This window comes from Harpegnathos saltator, unplaced genomic scaffold (genome assembly GCF_003227715.2).
Source record: "Harpegnathos saltator strain DR-91 unplaced genomic scaffold, Hsal_v8.6 scaffold539, whole genome shotgun sequence".
Classification (NCBI taxonomy): domain Eukaryota; kingdom Metazoa; phylum Arthropoda; class Insecta; order Hymenoptera; family Formicidae; genus Harpegnathos; species Harpegnathos saltator.
Genome location: NW_020230359.1, coordinates 236,038 through 259,371, shown reverse-complemented (window position 1 = coordinate 259,371; position 23,334 = coordinate 236,038). Strand labels below are relative to the sequence as shown.

The 23,334-nt window shown below is 49.4% G+C and overlaps 1 protein-coding gene and 1 non-coding gene across 6 annotated transcripts in view; one reads left to right on the top strand and one right to left on the bottom strand.

Annotated features, from left to right (window-relative positions):
• The window catches only part of LOC105183522 (homeobox protein prospero), a 28,004-nt gene extending 10,677 nt beyond the window's left edge, over positions 1-17,327 (top strand). For 3 of the 5 annotated variants that reach the window (XM_011141736.3, XM_025303250.1, XM_025303251.1), the window contains exons 4-10: positions 9,619-10,024; positions 10,877-11,045; positions 13,237-13,429; positions 13,544-13,809; positions 14,598-15,093; positions 15,322-15,459; positions 15,561-17,326. In XM_011141736.3, coding sequence (XP_011140038.2) covers positions 9,619-10,024; positions 10,877-11,045; positions 13,237-13,429; positions 13,544-13,809; positions 14,598-15,093; positions 15,322-15,459; positions 15,561-15,967 — 2,075 coding nt within the window. In that variant the 3' untranslated portion in view covers positions 15,968-17,326. Of the gene's footprint in view, positions 1-748; positions 2,194-9,618; positions 10,025-10,876; positions 11,046-13,236; positions 13,430-13,543; positions 13,810-14,597; positions 15,094-15,321; positions 15,460-15,560 lie in introns of those variants that run through there. The other 2 variants (XM_019841608.2, XM_011141737.3) reach the window with 2 other exon arrangements.
• On the bottom strand, positions 4,220-4,295 carry TRNAS-GGA (transfer RNA serine (anticodon GGA)). The gene has a single exon. It is a non-coding gene; the product is annotated as a tRNA-Ser (tRNA).
• Positions 17,328-23,334: the final 6,007 nt, after the last annotated feature.

The window sequence follows — 23,334 nt, the reverse complement described above, 5'->3', positions numbered from 1 at the left end:
GTATCGGAGACCCAAGTCAGTCTCCAAGTTTTACGTAACAAAAAAGAGAACTGAGAAATTGTGTGCAAGGAAAAAGTCGCACGTTGCGACGCCAATGGGGCGACGACCTCGATTAGTTGACACTGGAACTACCGAAGCAGTCACGAGCGACCGGTTTGTAGTTTGCCCGAAGAATTGCAGAAACTGATGACTGTGCATCTTACGTGCTCGATCGACGTAGAATGAGACTAAGTGCGGACCAGTGATCTTTGTTTTTTCCCTCACTTTGCCGATGTTTCCGAGAAATCGATTATTTCGACCATGCCGACATAGAAATAGGTCGTTCATCGTCGGCAGGATCTAACGTCAAGATCGCTTCATTTTGCCTGCTTGTGGAAAGTAGCGAGCTCTGAGCGAGCCCTCTCAGCGCCGAGCGTTCTTTAGCAGCTCTGTCTCTCTTCGGTCGGCACCGGGCGGGGTGTCTTGGAGTAAATCCGCTACTGAATATCGGCCGCGCGCGGCTTCACGTGCGTGAGGCAGAGTGAGGCCAACGTGTCGCGCCGCACCGCGGGAGGAAGTCCTCCTTCCTCGCGCGATAAGTACGGAGTGACCACGCCGAGAATGACTGGAGGCAGTTCTCGGCGAGAACGGAGATGTCACGGCGGCGGGAGAGACGGGCGATCACTGCCGCCGCCGCCGCTGCCGCCGCCGTCGCCACTACCGCCGCCGCCGCCGCCGTTGCTGCCCGGCGAGAAGGGAGCAACGGGAGGCACGGGGACGTCATCCTCAGGTTGGAGGCGGCCGGCATTTAAGTTTAGACTTCAGTCGGCACCCGCGACTCACGCAGAGCACGCTTACCGTCGCCGCCTAATCGGCCCGCGCCATCGCGCGCGCGCGCGCGCGTTGCTCGATCAATCGTCAGGATCGATCGACCCGACCGCCTCGCGGTCGCCTCGTGGACCGCCGCGGTAAGCGGAGAAAAGCCCGGGCAGGGAAATCGCGGGGAAAACAGCTGACGATCGATCGGCGGGCTCGCGCTCGGCCGCTGCCGACGCGCACGTGTCGTGCGTGTCACGATGCTCTCGCGAGCTACGACGACGATGCTGCTGCACCGCGCGATGGTGCTCCTTCGCAATTCGATGGTCAATCGCGCGTACCGTAGAATCGCGAGTGGCACGGTGGGCTAGTGCGTCGTCGGAGCCGTTGTTCCGCTGCAGCATCCGGATAATCGTCAAGCGCCGGAGAGCATCGACGCGCGCGCAAGTTCGTGCGCGGCGTGGCAGATAAGATGTACAGTTAACAGCGGCTGGCACGATCACAGTGAAGGGGAAGGATCTCAGTGTCGAAGGGATGTCTTTACGGAGACCAGCTCCGAGGAATGAGGTGGACGAGCAACGGCGCAACCCTCGGCCGAGCGGGCTCGCCACCCCGCAGCGAACGCTGCGTTTCGCAAGTCCGGATTTTTCCTAGCGCGGCGGCGGCCTCGCGGCCGGCCCTCGCGGTCGTGCACTCCCTTCTCCGTCGCGGTACCACACCGTCGGACCTCCTCTCTCTTTGCCGCGCGTTTCGCATTCCCGTAGCCGCTGCTTCCCCGCGCGGCGCCTTCGTCCACGTCCACGCTCGGCGGTGCGAGCCGTGCGCGACGGCGACGTCGGTGTTGTCGGTCGTCGCGAGAGTTGCCACCCGGGGGCGCCGACGGGGACGACGTCGAGGACGACGGAAACGCGACGACGGGTAATAACAACACGGCGGTGGCCACGGCGAGAAGAGCATCGATGCTCGCGTTGTACAGCGGCAACGAGACGTGGTGGATATAGCGCGCGGTCGATCGATTTTTCCCCAGTGAAAGGAAACCGAGCGGAAGTCTCGGTACTCGCGCACTCCGACTCGGCCAGGAATTTTCGGAGAAGATGGGTGTTCTACTGCTGCCGGACGGTACGCCGCAGTCGCACATAAGTCTGAGCGCGGGTATCGACGTCGGCGTGGTCGGCGAGGCGAACAACAACGTGAGCGACCTGACGGACGCGAATAGCCTGTCGTCGCAAGTAACGCAACCGTCGACGCCGACGCCGACTCGGGTGGTCGGTATAATCAACATTGTCAACAACGAAGAACCACCGCCGCCGCCGCCTCCGCCGCCGCCTCCGCCGCGACGCAGCAGCGAGTGGATGCCGCCCCCGCCGAAGAAAAAGTGGATACGGCATTATCTGCTCGGTGAGATCTTGCGATTGCTGCGTGCCTGCCCCTCGTAGCTCTCGGCGATTCGCGCAATCGGAGACAATTGCGATCACGGCGAAAGTAACAGCGATTTAATAATTTCGGGTAGCGAGTAATTAAGGGGGAACTCTCGGCGCGGACAAAGCGGGGGGAGTGTTTCCTTCACGCGTCCTTCAAGTTGGCTCCGCAACTTTCCGAATTTCGTATTTTTTCGAATCGTGCTGCATTGTGCTACGTTTGTGCCGTATTGTGCCGCCGCAATCCGCAACTCTGTAACTCAAAGCGTACTCAAGAAATGAAAAAATTAAGAAAGACTAAATTTTTGGTAGCCCCGCGCTTCTCGAATGTTGAGTGCTGAGAGCCAAACCCAACAACTCTTTCTAGTTGCAAAATGTCCTCAGATGGCTGGTTTTCGCAGTTCAAAGGAAGTAATTCAAAGGAAGTAATTTTTCCGCACAATCCGGCACAACTTTCGATACTTCGAAAATGTGAACGATCTTTCTTGCGCCACCAATTTTTGCAAATTTTTTTTTACAATCTGAATAGTTTTCGATACGTCTCTAAATGGTTTCTTATTGTACTCGATTAGCACAATTCAACACAACTTGCAGACTTGCAGATAAATGCATTGTAGAAAAAGTTATTTATTAATTTGTATCTTACATTTAACATTTCTTTTTCTCTACTGAACGAAAGGTGATATCCAGTTTCTTCAAATGGCACAACACGGCACTAATTAGTAGAAATTCACAAACAAAACGTTGGGTTCATTCGGACAAAAGTGGCGAGCTGGCAAATTTTCGTTTCCATTTCTTTTCCTCAAATGTTACCGAAATTATCGGTCACGCGTTTGCGGCACAAACATATAGCACATTACGACACGATAAAGAAAAACTCAAAATTCGAAGAGCGGCGAGGCTATCAAAAATTTAGTTTTTCTTCATTTTCTTGAGTCACGCCTTGATGCAGCACAATTCGGAAAAATACAAAATTCGAAGAGTGCAACTTCACACACGTGTTCCCTTCCCTCCCCCAATTTTACAAAGATCTATTTTGCGTCGGCGTTCGCTTTCCTATCATCAGGCGAGCAGCGTTCTGATAAATGACGGCCCGCCGAAAACTTTATCTTCCGACGCGCCGAGCGATTCCCGCCGCGAGTTCTAAAAACGCTTCTCCTTCGCGCTTCGCGTGGAAGCGCCTCCTCGCGAAACGCTCTCGCATACGGAGAACTTTATTGCTCATCCGGGAAGATTTATACGCCACGCGAACAAACGGTGATCGCACCTCGTGTGCCATTCGCCGCAGTCTCGTCCGCTCGAGCGTTTGTCTCGGGAGAACTCGGGGGGGAAAAACGCGTCACAGCGGTTCGCTTCGATTCCTCGAGCTCGCTTCATCCATGGCGATAAAGCGAATTCTGATAAGGTGTATAATATAGTCGAGCGCTTTCGGTCGCGTGCGCACGATATTAAAACGTGCTGAGCTTGACGAGGTCATTTATCTGAAACTTCCATCCACCGCTCGAAGATATTGGGAAATTTACATTTTCATTCATCCATTTTTATACCGAACGTGATATGCATTCTCTTTCGCGAGGCTGAGGGGGACTAAAATATAATACAATGTAATATAATCGTGAGGTTTAATATAGCTCGATTGAGGGAGAGAGCACTGACAGAGTGTGAGGATGGGCAATTTAGCAGATGCAGGACGATTGTTTCCCAAACTTACACGCGCAAAGCACAATGGCGGTCTGCTGTACTCGCAACTTTTGCCCAAAGTTTTCTGAACCACGTTATCGACTGACTCTGACATGATCGATCAAAGTTACAGAAAGAGGAGATTGATGTAGAATTTTATCGCATATTTTCGTAGCGGCGCACAATTACGTAAAATATATATAACGTTGCACGAGATATTAATAGGCGTGCTGCAAACACACACACACACACACACACACACATTCAGCAATCTTCACACATACTCACTACATCAGCTGGTAAGAGATGAGAAACTGAGTTACTTAAGACTGAGCCGGGAATCGAACCTGGGGGGACCTTTCGCTTTCCAGGCGAATGCTCTTCCAACTGAGCTACTCATGCAACACCGCGCTCCGATATATGTATATTATCTTTCTTTTATTCAAGATAGTAAAAGCGGAGATATTAATAGGCTCCCGACGGAAAAGAAACCGGAACTTCGTTTGACAATAGAACAACGTACCATCACGTTTCAGAGTTGTGTCGGTTGTGTGAAACGTGGACTGATAAATGCCTCTGTATGTATTACGCGCGAGGTATTTCGCGGCATGTTAATGCCCCCCTCCCCCCTCCCCGTGCCGCTATATTGTTCCTCGCACATTTTACAGCAGATCGCCAACAATAATATAAAATCTTCAAAAACGCACGCGCTTCGCGAAGTGGAAAGTTAAGAGAGCTTTCTAATAATATAACGCGCGCGAGACCGGCGGCATGCGAGACGCAAGGATAGAGCGCAGGAAAAACCCCTGCGGCTTCTGTCATTTCATTTCACGTTCGACGAGAAGAAATTGATCCTTCAAATGCGGAAAGTCACGATCGGCTGTGAACGATCTCGTGTGGTATCTCGTCTCTGCATCTGTCGCACCGCACGCGTTTCCGTCCTCCTCTTCTTTTCTACATGTAACGCCTTACGTTCGTCTGTCACTTTTACATGCGGTGTGTTATTATATTCGTCCTCATCGTCGCAACACGAATGCACCATACGTACGCGCGTAGAGTCGCCGTAACCCCGACATTGTAAGTAAAATGTCTCTCTGCGTTCGGGCGGCGCGCAGAAAGTCGAGGCACGTGTCGACGGTGAATTTTCGCGCGTATTTCGGTATCGCGGTTGGCAGTGAAACGTACGTGCGGAGCGAAGAGCTCCGGTAGAATTGCTGCGGACCAAGTGGCGAGAACTGTTTTCAATTTCGCCGGACCGGAGAGATGAGGGAGACTGACTTCTCGGATTTCATCATCGTCCGGCCAAGCGGACGCGCGTTACTTGAACGCTCGCGCTGAAAAGCCGAGGTGTCGCTCGCTCGCTCGCGAGAGAGAGAGAGAGAGAGAGAGAGGGCGGGAAGCGCGTCTCGTAAGATTATAATAAAAGAGAGGAGAACGACGTCGCTCGAAATTAGAGATCGTACGAGACGAGGCGCGCGCTTTGCGAATCGATTCGCAGCCGATGATGCGTCCGCAGGACGGCGAGAAGATATCCATTCCGTCTCGTATCAGACGCTCCGACTTTTCTCCTCTCGAACGTCCTTACGTCACCAAGTGGACCCAAGCGCGCTCTCCTGCCGGCAGCGCGAATTTCGTCACGTAACGGATTATCGCGCGGGGTCGGCCCCGTCGTTCGAAGCCGCGTCGGTCCGAAAAAACGGCGGCCACGCTTCAGATTAACATCCGATTACTAGGCTCTCTTCGGCCGGGCCGGGCCGGGCCGAAGATCCGATTTCGCGGCGATCTCGCGCGGGATAAAGCGCTCGTCGCGGTCCTTTGTCACTGTCCCTACGGAGATTAGCCGAGGTCGATCCCCTCGCCGCGGCGACGCGCGCGCACGAGATTGCTCGCACGAGCCTGAGCCCTGCACGAGGATGATCCCCGCGCGATCTTCAATCTCCGCGTCGATCTCACGTAGCTCCGTTTCCGCCCGCTATCGTTCTAACTTCCTCGGTGCACGCGATGCATGGATCTCTCGAGAAATCCGCGCGGGATCCGCCGACGTTGCGATTTCAGGCGAATATCGAGGGCCATGAATTTGAAGTATGTCGGCGCGTATAAGAGATGGAAATCGGACTATTTATAGTTCGTAGAAGGATATTTCCAAGTCAAATGACGCCTGTACCTCGCGACTATCAAGTCGAGCGTGTGAGGGAGGGGGAGGAGGAGGAAGAGGGGAGAGAGAGAGAGAGAGAGAGAGATAAATATGCGCAGAAAATGTGTCTGGGAAACGTAAATATCGCTTTGTATGTATGTCAATATGTCTGCTGTGTAGTAATAATTGCTTGACTTTCTGAGAAAAATGTTGAGTCGTTGACAAGAAAAGACATAAAAAGAACAGTCATTTGCATTACAACGCCTTGCTGCAGTTTAACTGCAACACGTTCGCGCTGCCCCGCAACGCGTCGCGCTAAACGATATATTTTCAGCAACGTGCGCTTCACTTGGCGGATGTATTCTACGTATTTGCGATTGGTAAACAAGCCTGCCGCTTGGATTTATTGCCAAATGTGAAAAAGGCGCATCTTCTCTATCTCTGTCGCCGTGATATTTATATGATACGCCACGAACGGTCGTTGCGAACTTTACACACACTCGTTCGTAGGCCCGCGAAGGTAACTTCCTCATGTTCCTCGGTATGTATGAATGACAAAGGGCGAAACGCACGTCCAGATGAACACTCGAGATGGCAGGGAGAGACGAGACGCGTCTCCAGGTTTCCTCGGGGTGACACCTCGGTCGATCGATGCTCCCCGCCGCACCGCAACCGATCCGCCCGAGCGATCGGCTTGCGAGCGAATTTCCTTGCCGTTTACAGGAAGGAAAGGGAGAGCACGGAGCGGTTTTCGAAGGTCGCGTTAGGCGCGATGCCGTGAAGTCGTTTCTACAGAAGAAAATCACACGTCGAGCGAGAGTGCAAATGACGTGTTCGCGGGAGCGTTGCTCCGGCAGACGGAATTTTTCCCGGCGAAGTAAAAGTCTCCCGAGCAACCGCCGCGCCGGCGAAGCGTCTGCGTGTCGCCGCCGCGCCGGCGTAATCCACGAGCGCGCGGATAATTGTGTCTCATTTATTCTCACGTTATCGCGCCGCATGTTTTCGCGGTAAACACCGATCGAACTGCTGCGAACGCGCGAATTCGCGCGTCGTTCGTTCGCTCATACCACGCATCGATGGCTTTTCTCGCTCGAATTCGAATCCGTCTCGACTTATTCGTCATCTTTAAAAAGAAAAACCTGTCGTCAAGCTGGGCCGCGCTAATCCTCCAATGAGCGCATATCTCACGGTGCGAACGCTCGAGAGAGTCACTCCCAGAGACACACAGCTACATTTGCACAAAACATTCTTCGCGTCTACATAATGTTCTCGAATGTATGTATAATGACTGCGCACTAGCTCGAAGAAAAACCGCGAAGAAAAACCGCGAGAATATTGAAGACTTAAATAAAACATGAAACTATTTATATCGCGCGCCTATCGGAGGCTTCTTGATCTTTCCTCACGCCGCACTGCACCGGAGGAGAGACTCCTCGCATTTTCGGTTATTCCCACGGTACGATCGCGTCGGATGACGAGTAATATGCCTCTCGATTAATCTCGCGGCGCGCGGCCTCGCCGCGGATGTCGCGTCGCGTTCCGCAACATGCATTATACATTTTTCACGCCGATCGAGCGGCGATGCTCGTACGTTCGCGCAAGAAAAAAAGAAGAAAAGGATCCAGTTGAACCGTTGAACCGATATCGGCATATCATTTGAAAGGAAAATCACGCCGCGCACCGTTTCGCCGGGCTGTGTGTAAGTAAATATGCAGATACCGTTGGCGCGCGCGGTACATCCACTCGCTGTAAATCGGAGAGCGTGCGCGGTCTCGGTCCCTTGATCGTGCCAACTCTCTCGCTCTCGTGTACGCGCTCTCGCGTTTTGTAATATTTTCACAGTATTTCGGCCGTGCGATTCTCAGACTCCCAACCGGTCTCGTTGCGGCCGCTCGTCGTGCATCGTCGCGGCCAGCGGGATCCTCTCTCGGCTTTGAATCCGCGAATGAAATCTTTCGTCACGTCTCTCCCCTCCTCTCTCTCTCTCTCTCTCTCTTTCTCTCACGAGATCACTCGCGGGTTAATTTCGGTGGAGCGCTAGACCGCGTGTACGGTAACGTCGTCGTCGTCGCCGTCGTCGTCGTCGTCGTCGTCGTTGTCGTCGTCGTTGTCGTTAGTGCTCCATCGTCCTATTCCTCGGAGGAGGAGGCCCCCACGTACGTACGCCGCCGTGTTGCTGTCTGTGAGCGTCAGGAATAGATTTAGGAAGCGACGAGCTATGCGACGGCCCGCTGCCAAGTCGACTCGCACATGAATGAGTTACTTGCATGTGCGTACACGTGCTGCGCTAATTTATAGCGCCGCGCCGCGACGCGGAGGACAGGGAGTTGAAGGGATTCCGGGGAGAGGGGTGATTTCTCCGGTCCTCCGCGGGGCCGGTAGCGAAGCGTTGCGGCCGCGCGCGCTAATATCGGCCCTCCGAAGATCCGCGCGAAACGGAGGGTGTCCTCTCGGACGACGTGCCTTGACTGCGTTCTGCGAGTCCACCGCGCGATCGTCGATCCCCGTCGGAGTCGTTTCGCCGATTACTCAGGAAGCGGCACGAACGCGGGGCGAATGAGAGAGAGAGAGAGAGAGAGAGAGAGAGAACCGCGTTGCTTCCTGGCTCAGCAAGGGTTACTTCCGGAACGGGATTAATATCCGGCGAGCCCGCGAAGTTAATCGTCCGAATTGTTCGGGTAACTTCCACCACTGGCGACGGGATGGGACATTTCGCGTGTAGGACAAGGTCCTCTTCCACAAAGGGATCGGCCTGCTCGAAGCCATCGCCACTCTCCAGAAGGTGTCTGCTAATCTTAGACTAAGACACAGTCATTCAGGCTCGAGCGTAGAATAGAATGGACTGGGAAGGGAAGAGAAAGAGGGAGAGAAGAGGAGGAGGAGGAGGCTTTGTCGTCTGCATCACGGAACGCCAGGAATCGCAGTGCCTCCGTGAATGTGCCTGTGTCCAGAATGAAACTTTCGAGTCGCTACGACGGAACGGCCGCGGTCAAATCTTGGCTCTCGCAGTGCCCCGTCCTTCCTCTTCCATCCTCTGCGGGGAAAGAGCGCTTTGGTTGACGATAATCGAATTACTCGTATCTGAACCGCCCCGTGTTAAAAAAAAAAAAGAAAGAAAGAAAACTGCCCGCGACCAAGCAGAAAAACCATAAGCACCAATATTTCTGTTTAACACCGTAGAAATTAAGAACAATCCCCGAGTTGCGACTTGGAGAAGATTACCCAAGTTGTTTGCACACCTAGGAAAGAGAGAGAGAGAAAGAGAGAAAGAGAGAGAGAGAGAGAGAGAGAGGGGTCGGGAACCGGCTCGATTCTTCTCTTTTGTGCAGCAGCCGGCTCGCGGTAATTACCTCGGTGTTCTGGCTTTGTAATCGCGAGTCAATTCTTCGGAACTTCCCCTCGCTGGTCGTCGCATTCATGGACGGTTATAAAGTCGTGCGAACGGACAAGTTGAATATCATAGAAACAAGTTGAACTTCTTTAAAGCCACACGAATTTAAGACGGATTTGACCAAGTACAGACTTTGCAGAGCTCGATAAAGATCGGCGAAGATCCGCGGATCGTGTCAAGTAACATAAACGATGTTGCAGAGGAAGATCCACTGGATATCTCGAATCAGTCGAATCAGTCGAGTCAGTCGATCGCATCCAGAGGGAGTGCTGTGATCTCCTCGCGAGGCACGCCGACGGCCAGCACGAACTCCTCGTCTGCTCTCCACTCGACGTCTCATCATCACCATCACCAGCAGTCGCAGCAGCAGCAGCAGCAGCAGCAGCAGCAGCAGCAGCAGCAGCAGCAGCAACAGCAGCAGCAGCAGCAGCAGCAGCAGCAGCAGCACCACCATCACCACCACCACCACCATCATCACCAGAGCGACCACCACGGCACACATAATCAGTACATGGAGAATCACAACCCGAATCAGTCGCAGCAGAACGCGGGTAACCTCGTCGTCGACGTTGAAGCTAGCCACGACAATAAGAAACATCGGACCGGGTAAGAGTGACTGTTTGCTTCCTCGAGAACAACCGCGCTCTCTTCCCCGGGGAAACTTTCCAACGGTCATTTATCCGCAAGAGAGCTTCCGGCCTGCTCCTCCGGTAGACCGTTCCGATTTCACGATATTGCGAAATCGACCCAAAGCCCCGAGTCGAAAGTGAAGATCGTTCGAGATGAAGCGACTAGGCACTACTCGCGACTGCGAGTTATCTCACACAGCGCGCGCACCTTATCGGCGTGTTATGCTCGAATCTGGCCGAAATGCGCAATAATGTCTCTGTCTGATCCGACACATACGCATCGGCACCAACACATTTCGCCGCGAGTCGATATGTCAGCCTGTTGCTTCGCACGCTCTCGCTTCATCTTCTCTCCCTCCCTCGCCCGCCCTCTCTCTCTTCTCCGCTCCTCTCTCGCCTCGCCTCACCTTGCCTCGCCTCCTCTCCTCTCCTCTCCTCTCCGTGCACGAGCGACGCGCCGTCGCCGACGCTATAGGTTACTATACCTATTTACGCCGTGCACGTGTCCAGGGTGAATGGCACGTGCACGATGCATCACCCGGCGCGTTGCGTTGTGCGGCGATAACGCGTGGCGGTCACGCTATTACATGATCGCGCCCGGAACGATAGCGGAGGAGAATTTCTTCGAGCGCGCGCGCGCGCGCGCGCGCGGCCGAGAAAAACCGCGGAGAAAAGTCCGCGAGTCGCGCGTCTGTTCGTCCCCTCCGCCCTCTTTCGTCGTGCATGTCCGTTGGTGGACCTTAAGTTGCTGAAGTACCCGAGGGGAAACCGTAGCTTCGTTTATCTCACCTCGTGCATCTCTCCTCATAATTTATCTCTTCTCGCACAGACCCTGTGTAATCCGATCCGGCACGAGGGAAGTACACAACAAACTGGAAAAGAATCGTAGGGCACACCTGAAAGAATGCTTCGAGCTCTTGAAAAGGATGCTACCGGCGCAGGATGAGAAGAAGTCCTCGAATCTCTCCATCCTTCACGCGGCGAACCAATACATACAGGTTTGTTTATGACGCATTGCGGAAACGCGCGTAGCGCGCATCTTCGCTTCTTTTTATTTTTCTTTTTTTTTTTTTTTTTTTTACCTTACTTTCGCGCACGGTCCGAAGATCTATTTCGTAACTCGGATAAGGCACTTTATCATCCTAGATGTCTTCACCTTCGGGCGAGAACGGTGCCGAAGCGAGTGTAATAATAATAGTCGCGTCGCGATCGTCCCGTCGTCGCCTGAGAAATTCTCAGCCGAGAGATATTACTCCCCCCGCCGAATAACCGCCGATTTTCCGTCGGCGTTCTACGTGATTTTCTTACGACATCGCGTCGCGATCGATAGATAGATACACAAGACTCGCCATCACCGCGCGCATATAAAGTGCACGCTCGCCGCTTCATTGTAGATTCTTACGCTCATTGTCGATTTATAGCCTGCGTACGTGTCGTACGTAGTCGAGGGTGAGCGAAATTCCACGCGGCGACCGAATGCGGACGCGTATTGCGTCGCGATTAAATTTATATTCGCGCGGGATCTCTCCGTTTCATCCACACGGTCGATGCACTCTCGATCGACGGCGGCGGCGACGAAGCGGTTGTTTGAAAGAAAGAAAATTACCATTCACTCGATCCACGCGCTCTGTAAAAGTGCTCTGCGCGGACGTTCCTCGACTCCTCGCGTCCTCCTTCTCGCGAGGGAGAAAAGTGGAGGACGAAAGCTACAAGCTACGCAATCCGCAGGCGGCAACTGAAGAGAATTTCAAAGAAACCGGAGCCTTCATCTTCGAGAGAGGATCTTTAGAGAGAAATCTTGGAAATCTCTCGAAGAGATTCGAAGTCTTCGGGGACGATTTACCGGATCTTTTCTTTTCTCGTTGGCTCGACACAGATCCGGCTCAAGGATAAATCCAGCTCCGCGACACGTGCACCGATTTCGCGCGAGTGCAGCGAGTGCGGAGAGCCCGCGCGAATTCTCCGCGCGTGGCTATCGCTTATTCTGCGTCCCCGCGAAGGTCGGCCTCCTCCTTCTCCTTTCCTTCCTTTCGCGATTTCGCCTCCCACCGGCGACGACGCCGATGCGAGACTTGTCCCTCTCTCTCTCTCTCTCTCTCTCTCTCGCTCTCTCGCTCTCTCGGTGCCATACTTGGTGCGCCTTAGTCTTCTTTTTCGCTCAAATGTTCTTCCTTGCGACGACGACGCCGCCGCCGTCGCTCACTTTGCTCGTATTTCTTCACCTTTCACCTTGTCTCCGCGTGACTCACTGATACGAGCGTTTGGTTCTTATATGTATTGTGCTGATATGAGATGGCTCTATTGACGTACACCACTCTCTACATAGCCGTCTCTCGGAACATATTCCGTACAGTAAATAACTCATCAAGGATACATCCAAGCGGTTGAGAACAAAAAGATCTATTACAAATTAGCGAGCTGCGCTATTCATGTACACATTTAGCTTCTGCACACGAGGGAGCAGCCCCCCTCTCTCTCTCTCTCCCCCCCTCCCTCTCTCTCTCTCTCTCTCTCTCTCTCTCTCTCTCTCTCTCTCTCTCGTCTTTCCTCTTTACTTTTTTGTTCCCTCTCTCTCTGTGTCCTCATCCTCTCTCTCGCCTCCAGTGCATCCCCCGCCAATTTCTCCCACTTTCCGTCGTCTCTCTCTCTCTCTCTCTCTCTCTCTCTCTCTCTCTCTCTCTCTCTCTCTCTCTCTCTCTCTCTCTCTCTCTCTCTCTCTCTCCCCCCCCTCTCCCCGTCTCTCTCGCCGTGTACGTCGCACCGTCTCGAGGCATGTCCGTGCGCGTAGCATTCTTCTGCGGAAGAGTATTACCTATATCGACTCCACGTGACTGCGCGGCCATCGGTGTCACGCCACATGGCACGTACATACATGTAGCACATGCTGCTGTACGGACTTTTATCGCTCGACGCCGGTGTTGCCGACGACTGCTACACACACACACACACACACACACACACACACACACACACACACGATGAACTGCCTCTCTCCTTCTCGGGTGCCAAAAGCGGCCGCCAAGCACACAAATTGTTTACGGAGCGTACGGATTAATCTGCTATTGGCGACGGAGAGGGAAGGGATGATTTTATGTACAACAACAACAAGCCGGTGATAAAACGCGGAATGTACGAACCAGAGAGAAGAACCATCTGAATAATGCAAAATGTACTTTTTACGCTCCGCAGACACTGACGAAGAAGGATCTAGATTACCAGCGGGAGTTGCAGAGGCTGGCGGAAGAGAAAATCGCAGCGGACCAGAGACTGGACATGTTGAAGCAGGAGGTCGTTGCGACCTGGGAACACATTGATTTCTCTCACATCGACGCTCTTCTCGCGAGAAGCGCAACCGGGGCAGACATCATGGTCGTTCGAAATGGTAAGATGTCCTTGATATACGGAGCAGAACGTAAACTTACCCGAATGTCTGTGAGTAGCGCGGGTGTTTGCGGGCATACGCATGATTTTACCTACAGTTTTGCCGTTTGTAAAGTTTCAGATACCGCAGAGGTCGAAATTACCGGACTCCCTCAGGGTGGCACGAGGTATAGCAGCACGAGCAGCCTGAACAGCGTTACAGCCAGTTCCCCGCAAGCGCTGCAGTCACCTAACGCGACTTCCAACATCCATAATCAAGCCGCGACCGCGAGCATCGTTTGTCAAACGCAAGATCTGAATCTTGCGCGAGGCTCCAGGGAGAGTCCACCGGCCAGCTCGAACTCCGCATCATCCACACCCAGTATTTCCACCCCGACGCAGGTATGTATTCTCCATTCTCGTCTCGCCGCGCCGGGTGGAGGAACGATGAACGAATTAAATCAGCACCGCATCCAAGGCTGGATCGTGGATATCGTGATTCTGCAATAAACCGGTGCCAGAATAAGACAGTGCGCATTTGCAGAGCCGGTTACAGCGACTGGTACTGGAAGCGGCTTTGAAAATGCGCGACACGTTTTTGAGATCTTAGAGTCGCTCGCGCGCGAGCGAGGTTTCTTTCGCTGGAAAGGTGCGCATTTTTAGAGCTTACGAATCAGCGTCGGCATGCATAAACAATCGTAGTCGGCCCGCATCTTTTCCCTGTCTCTCTGCCTTTTTTCTTTTTTTTAACTCTTACTAGAGAACGTTTTAAAGACGTCATTTTTAACTGTTATATCGCGTCGATGCATATTTGAGATGTGAATGTTGCAATATCCTTGTTCCCAGGCGGTAATTTAATATCGAACGAATGAAACCAATCCATATATCCACACTATAATCTGTTTATCATTCAAGTCTCTAAAAAAAGAAAAGAAAAGTATCTACTTGGTTGGCAGCAATCACTAACGGAACGATAAACTATTCAGTGCATGTTGAGATAATCAATTATAACGTCGCAGAAAAGAGACCACAGTGACAGTGACAATTTCAAGACCACTTCGAAACTTTCAAATTTGGATTTAGTATCATGGAGTAAATGTGTGTGCGCAGTGTGTGAGTACGTGTGTGCGTTCGTATGCGACATTCTGTGGTGCATACAGCGATTACAAAGAGTGAGCTTTGTATTTTAGGAGAAAGTCGCAACGTCGCCGACCGCCAACATAGTACAACAACCGCATCAGCTACACCTACCAATCAGCGCACAGATGTTAAACACAAGTCAAGGCCTCGCAACAATCGTGCCGACGTTGCAACACATCGGGCCGGGTCTTAGAGTGATACCTGGTGACACGAGGCAGCTCCTTGTTACCCATACCGCCGGTAACAACGAAACCAGGCCATTGACGTTGGCAGTGCAGAACTCCTCGGATCAGTCCAGGCCGTTGATTGCTGTGCAATCCAACACTGGGAACGAGCCGAGGCCAGTGGCGTTGGTCGTTCACTCCTCCACCGCTAGCGACAACCGAGTGACGTTTGTGCACTCTAACCTGTCCAACAACGACCGACCGTTGGCCTTGGCTGTGCAGTCATCTGCCAATGACGTTCGACCTGTCACCTTTGTGCACTCAGGAAACGAGGCGCGACCGTTGGTTCTTGCCACTCATTCCCCCGCGCTAAACGTGTCGAGTGAGTGCAAGTTTTTGCAATTCATCGATTTCATCAACTGGTAATTCATCGATTTCAGTCAACTGGATCTTACAGAACTTATGGTTCGTGCATGTGTGTACACGTTGTGAGATCCTACCGGGTTGTCGTTCATGTAGATCTTTCTCCAAGTTCACATACAACGAATAAAGACTCAGGAGAGGAAGTAAAAACTCAGATTCCTAAAGTGAAGATGCTTCGCTGTTGCAGATGCCCAAACGAGAATCAGGACCAGTGACTCGCAGACCACACATAAGATGGTCGGCGGCGTGACGTTGGTCGGAGGCAACGGTTCGGAACTGGCGAGACTCCCTGGCGGTGCAGAGTTGAATATACTCCCGGCAAATGGTGAGTATCGTTTTCGTGGCGAAGTGCCACGAGCGTTTCCGCCGCAGCGTCTTGGGCGCACGGGCACAAAATCGACCGGTACGTTTATTTCGTGATTACAGGACTGACGTTAAGCCACGCAGGTGTGTCTTTACAAACTGCAGCAGCGAAGCCAAGCTCAACAGTGATGCAAAATGTTCCATCTACCGAGAGTATAGCGCACATTGTCGGTCAGCATACGCCGCTTTCCGGCCTGACGCCAATCGTCACGCCGATGACAGTTGTTTCCCAGGGTAATCAAGTGACCGCTCATATCCTGGCGCCATCCAGCCTCGCGGGAAAGATGATCACTACCCCGATTCTCAAGACCGTGGGCCAGATGCCGTTGGTGAATGCTCAGTACCTTAACACCACCACGTTAGTCAAACCTGTTGTCGTGGTGAGCTCGCCTTCAACGTCGACGCCGCCAGTCTCGACCACCGCTTCCTCCAATACGCAACCTCCCTCGACCACGCACTCGACCGTCTGACAGAATCATGAGAAAGCGAAATTGACCTGATCGCGCTGGAATATCAAAATGTGGTTTGCTGCAGTTGCTCGTAGTGTCACTATGTTCAACCGAAGTAAATCTACGTTCTGTTTTTTTTTCTTCCATTAGACGAGTTGCTTAGTGGGGTGGATTAGCGATGAATTTGCGAGGCAAAATTACGATAGGTAATCAAAATTGCGTCTTAGACATGGAGCAACAAGGAGAACCTTACGCGATGAAACGCCTTTGCCCATCGTGCTATTTTTAACATTATTGGAATTTTACATTTCATAACTTCACTTGCGTCCCGCGAGGGCGCCGAATTCGAAGTTCAAGCTCTTTTTCGGAGAGTGAATCTGACTGAGAAGATATGTGAGAAAGACCTTGCTCAAACTCGTACGACTGTACAATACGCAGTACGGTACGCTTTTATTAAAAGAAAAGATGTTTGTTGCAAACGTTAAGTGTAAAATTTGAACAGCTAATTCACGGAGGCAGCCCGCAAGTGTAGAAAAATGAGAAAACTTCATGTCACAGTGCGTTATGAATAATTGATAATTTTTAACACGTTACGATAGCACGTTTGACGAAGCCAAAGCTTTGAGTCATACGATAAAGCTTATCCAGTGATTATGAAAATTAAGTAATGCAGCTATAGGCAATAATGATTATGCTACTTTGACTTGACAAATCATTTCCCAGTAATGTACACTATTTTATCATTTCGTAATATTCACATTCACGAGCTTCTTTCGGTAACGTATCCTGACAAATATTTTTTAGTGAATGTTTTATGATCTTTCGAAAATTGTACATACTTTTCCTTACAGACGAAGAGAATAAACTTTGACTAGATGAATTGAGAGAAGGAGAAAGAGAAAGAAAGATAAAGAAGAAGAGAAGAGAGAGAGAGAAAGAGAGAGAGAGAGAGAGGAAGAGAAAGAAAGAGAGAAAAAATATTCCTTTTCGTATAATTTTTAAATTTTTTGACTGTTGTATAAGGTTGATACATCAATGAAACGATGATCACAACCGAATAAGTGTCGCAAAGAATGGTAACGACTATGTTTAGACTGAAATTGAAAGACCGAAGATGGAAAATGATAATAGATAGTGGCTGTGGAGAGAATAGATAACACTCTATATGTAGGAATCTATTTACTTTTGACAATTCGGTCGCAAAAATAAGAAGTTTTAAATACATTAGTGAATAATATTGGAAGCCAAAAAGGCTTTAAAAAGAAGAAAAAAGGAAAGGAATAAAGAGTGTAGAGGACAGTATATAGATTACGTTTGTAGTAATACATTTAAGTATTTATTCGTCTGTGTATTTATTATATGTACGTATACACACATACATATATACATACGTATATACATACATACAAACATACATACATACAAACAAACATACATATATACATACATATATACATGTTTATATATATATATATATGTATGTATGTATGTATGTTTATATATATATATATATTTACACACACACACACACACACACACACACACACACGCACACACACATACATGTATATATGTATGTATATACATATATATATATATATATACACACAAATCTTTATTTCATTTTCGGTTTCTGAGCATTATATGAGCCTAGAATTGTAATATTGCGCATTAATTTCATTATGCTGATTTTATCACGCGGGAAGTGATTTTTGAGCGCGTATTTTATAAATCACCAATAATCGTGAAAACAAAAACGTGCACGTTGTAACGTTCCGTTTCCTTTTCCTTGCATAATAGTTTTACCAAGGCTGGACTGTAGAAGAAAGCGAAAATGCTCACACACCTATTTTTTGGAAAGAGCTGAAAGAGAAGCTGGGACGATTGCACGCACGTAACGTACTGTCATATTACTTCTAATTGTTTCTCTATACGTACGTAAAATCTTCGTTCTTGTAAGATCGTTTTCTACGCTTCCGTTTGGTATTCTCGGTGTGGGATCGTCAATGGGGTAATTGGTAGAATCATGGAAAAGTTCATTGCGCAATACCATCGCACAACAAGCTGTAAGCTAAAAATTATACGTTACTCTATATTGACAAAATACTTGCAGATATGTTGCGAAATGTACGATTAATTGACCTCCGACTATTGACGATTCTACTCTCTCGGGGGATATCAGCTCTCATTTGTATATTAGTGTTATTATTATTATTATTATTATTATTATTATTATTATTATTATTATTTCTTATACCAGCGTATGAATGTATATCTTGTTTTATATTCTTTAAATTATTTAATTGTGTAGCATGGTCAGCCGATCGACATTCATATAGGTAAGTGCGTGCTTTAGCGAGGTAAAGGAGCACAAATGTCTATATAAAAAATGCATTCTGGTAATTTTAGCACGTCACTATCTATGAAAAAAAAAAAGGTAAAAAAAAACAGCTACGTTGGGACAAAAATACTGCAATAATGAAACTTATAATACTATTATAAATTAGCATAACTTGCACTGTGTACAAATTACTTTCGGATTTTGACTCGCGCTTATCGCCCGTTTTGTTCAAATCGATATTTTTACAGCTTAGCTAGAGAGGGAGATGCATATAAAAGTGAATGCAAATACGATGTACACACAATTCGTCGTCCATTTTCATATTGCTGCGACTCACGCTTCTTAGAGATCAAACGGATACGGGAGAAAATTCGATTTGACAAGAAGGGGAAGGGAAAAAAAAAGCAAAGAACTCGGCACAAATTCACAATTTGCAAAATACTAGTCAATAAAGTTATATTAAATTGTTTTCGGCGCGAACGCTTTTAATCTACGAAAACTTCGAGTCGTGCAATGAATATAGTGTCTGTACCGCAATCTGGTTGGTGGCGTACACAAAAAAGTAAAATAAAAAAAGGGAGAGAGAGAAGGAAAAATGGCACATAGCTTGCGAGCGGTGCTAGAATGCAAAAGTGAAGGGAAAGAAGCGATCGAGCGAGAATTGTGTCACGGGGGAACGATCGCCTCTGCTATTCTATGGACTAACGAAGCGTCGTTAATAGCCTCATGTAAATAATAATTCGCGTTGACGCAGGAGGGGGAGCGTGTCGGACGGGAGGGCCGACGACGGTTTCGCCGCGTGGATGGACACTAAAAAAGTAGTACAGCATTAAACATTAAGCGGGATGAATAATGTGTACATGAACAATGTGATATAAGTAATAAATAAAAGATTAATTATAGCACCGTAGCGCTTAAGGGAAAGAAAGAAATCAACTGTTAAACCGTTTACGGCGTAGATAGAAGCTGGTAATTATCATTTACTAATATCCTAAAGGACATCAAGAAATTTAATTGTACATAGAGTATATGAGAGAGAGAGAGAGAGAGAGAGAGAGAGAGAGAGAGAGGGGGGGGGGAGAAGGGGGCAGAAAGGGCGAAGAAGCAAAGAAGAAGGAAGGAGAAGGAGAGATTATAAGATATATAAATATATTGAATATGAAAGAGGGAGAAAGACGGAAGCGTATGTGTAATGTGCGAATGCGTGTGCGAATGAATGGATAAGCGGAGCGGATGAACTAGGAGGAGATAGGAGAGATGCGAAAGACGACAAATTTGCCACGACGCCGGCACTGTACATGTCCCCCGGATGTATGATAGAACCTGCAGAGACTGTACACGACTGAATGCTATGACGAATGGAACAAGTGTGCGTAAGAGCGTGTTGTTGTTATTGTAGTCTATGTGAAATTTTGTTATACGCCTTGATATATGCAAGACGGTAATGTCCTACGGCACACTCCGATCACAGTTTGTTGTGCATAAAAATGCAGCGACGGCGGGGGGGAGAGGGAGTGGGGGGGGGGCAGAAGCGCAGACGGAAGGAGAGATGGACGCGGATGTTGAAAGCGCCGTTGAAGATGCCCGATCTCTTGGCGCGCGCGAAACTTGTTAAAAAAAAAAAAAACGAAAGGAGAAGAAAAAAAAAGAGAGTGCGATGAGACTCAATAGAATCTATTACAATAAAGATTGAAATGTGCGAGTGTGTGACCGTTGCCCAAATCCTCCTTGTAATTGTCTAGTATCTACGCCGGCTCTGGACTCTCGGCTCGACGTCCGTTACCGAGTACAAAGTAGAACCGAGGCCGTGCGCGCCCTCGCGAAATCCTGCGCCTCCGCGGCCCTTCCCGAGCGAAGGTTGGCCGACCCACCAATGTGATTGTTAAGCCTGACCTGACGATCAGTCCGTTCAGTTACCGGTTATCCGCAATCGCAAGGATTGCAATCCCGGGTAACGCGTTTCTTACGACACGACGATCGATCGGCTCGATCCCGATAAACACAGGTGACGTGTGATCAATAAATCGATAAGACTTGTTTCCGAAGCGTCTTAATGCCCATATCCTTAACACGTTGAACAGTCAGGAAACAGCCACTTTCCGCGGAAACAGCCTCTCGCCAATTTTATCCGATTAGAACCGATTTTGAGAGTCGGCGACTGACAGTAACGTGGCGTCGACGTTATCATTTTCCGCCTGACAGTGTAAACGCGATGTAATATGTAACGGTTACATATTGTTCACGGGGGCAATTATAAAATCGACGTTATGTGTCAGTCGCTATTCATTGGGCGAATATTTAATCGGGCGATTGACATTGTGTCAGGATTATAAACAGCCCGGAAATAGCAACGAGCGAACCGGCCAATTTGAGACTTCCCGAGAACATAAGACTACGTACAAGTCACGCGTTAAAATCTGTCGACTGTGATGGACCGATTCGTTCGTTGCTTACGTGCTTTTTGTTCTTTTTTTCTTTTCCTCTCACCACCATGAGATCCTCGCGCAATCGGATCCTGCGTATACGATCGCATATCGACGGGATGCCGCAGAATCGACGACTGTACACGAATCCAACGTGGTAGTGAAAATGCGGCGGACGGAAATCTTTGCGCGTTACGCAAATGCCGAAGGTCTTATCACGCACGTCGGTTGCTCGAGAAAATATGTACTTAAGGCGCTGCAGAAACGTGTGACACACGTTGATGAGGAACGATGACGGTCGGGCAAAGAGTAAGGAGCTTGGCGGGACCACTGTGCGCTTATACCATACATATGAGACAAGTAGCGATCAAAAACAGATTTCGAGAGCGAGAGAGAGAGAGAGAGAGAGAGATTCGTAATCATAGCAATCTGTACCTTTTCGAGTCGCGCGAAAAAGAGAGAGAGAGAGAGAGAGAGAGAGAGAGAATGAATGAGCGAGCAGTCGCGTAAAAACTTGATGCGGAGAGCCGATCTTCCAGAACGACTGCGAACGATTGTGTCGCGTGTCCGAGCTGTCCGCTCGCGCAGTCGAGCAAGCGAATCGTCCTCGAAGGCAGATCGGGCCGAATGCGAGAATCAAAAAATCGGATCTGCCTTTCTTTTCTAGCGGCTAGTGTTTAGAGATTAAGCGTGTTCTCAGACGCGAGGCAGTTGCGAACGCGCGATCACGGCGACCCACGTCGATTCTCCGCGAAGTTTGCAGAAGAAATCGGCTCGGCGAACTGCAGACCGCTCGAAGTTCCGAGGCACGATCTCAGGATCCGAGCAGATCCGAGCAAAAATAGAAATTTCTTGCTTCCGTTAGAGAAAAGGAAAAAAGGACAGAACACGCAATCGAACTCAAATCACTTCGCGTTTCTTCGCGGCTTCTCCGTCGCCCGTCGGATAGCGTAACTTGCTCGCGACATTCTTCTTTTTTTTTTCTTTTTAGCAAAATCTGCATTTCGCAGATACGCATTTGATCGTTCGAATTACACAGAGCGTAAATATTGCCACGACCGGGCGCTCTTCAGTCCGACAATATCACCGGCGAATCGAACGGCGTGATGTCGCGTTCGCGCGCGTTGCAGCTGAAACTGCGAATTTCTAGAACTAAATCTATCGTTTAGCTCTTACCGAATTCGTATGTAAGATGGACTCTTAAGATCCGTCTCGTTGAGTTCTCGCGAAGATCGATCGGCGCGTTCTTTTTTTTCTCTCTTGTGGCTGACTTGCACACAAATAAAACTGATGAATAGTTTCGGCCGTTGTTTCCTTGAACCTCGATGCGAGCCCAATTTTCGGCCAAGCCGAAGATCACATCCTGCGCCTGCGGAAGGGTTTGGTCTTGTCTCCGTGGGAAGTCGTCGCTGGGCCATCTTGGCGATGTGAAACGGTAAAAAGATGCGAGACGATAACGTTTTAATTTTGCGATCCATTTATTAAAAATATGCACTAATTCACATCGTGTGTACGTGTGTACGTGTGTGTGTGTGTGTGTGTGTATTTTCCATTACTTTCAGTTAGAATAGAGTATGACACAATAATATAATATTGTCCTCTATCTACGCATCGAGACGCCTTTCTAGCACGTAACTCTCAAAATATACATTATCTTGTGTTCATCGTTTTACAAAAGACTAGATTCATTCTCACCAGACACTTGTCGGTACAATTTTGAATTTCTAACTAGAATCATGGACTTCTCTCTTCTAAGACATCTCTTACATCTCGTCTACACCTTCCTTCTTTCCTTCCTTCCTTTCTTCCTTCCTTTTTTCCTTTTCTCTCTCTTTTTTTTTATTTCTTTCTTTCGTTTTGGTCGGGTGTTGGCAAATGTGCCGCGAATCTTTGTTGCGGGAGCTCTCGCAAGTCGGAAATCATTAACGATGGCACATCCACCACGCGTTGGCTTCCTCCCATCTTCTCACACGATTACAGAGAATCTCGCTAATTAATTGGAATTGCTCGCAATGTAACACAAACGTGAGACACAATGTCGCACGCGACAATAAATTCACACAGAGTGCACGGGTTACATATTACATCGTGGTTTTACAATCACTCGGATCAAGGATCTTCGACGTCGTCGTCGCACCACGCGACGGCGGTATTCGCGCAAAGTATCGAAGAGTGAGAGAGAGAGAGAGAGAGAGAGAGAGAGAGAGAGAGAGAGAGAGAGAGAGAGAGAGAGAGAGAGAGAGAGAGAGTGAGAGAGAGAGAGAGAGAGAGAGAGACACGCAAAGCGAAGCGACAGGTAAGTAAGTATATACATATGTATAGTTACGTGCCCTTACAATTTCTCATGTTCAAGTCTTCGAATCTCTTTGGATGAGTGAAGAACAACGCATATCGCCAACAAGAAGACAGTTTTATTCGTCCATTTATTTACTTCTGCCTATGGGCGAGGCTTCGCGAAGATCCTTAATCACACGAGGTATGTTGTGCTGTATATCGAAGACGGCAAACGAAGTCACTCGTAAGCGGTAAAAGCTCTTAACCGAAGCGTCCTCGGGAAAACACTGAATGCCGAAACACACAGTGAACGTGACGATCCTTCCCTTATTTTCGACACGTCTATAACA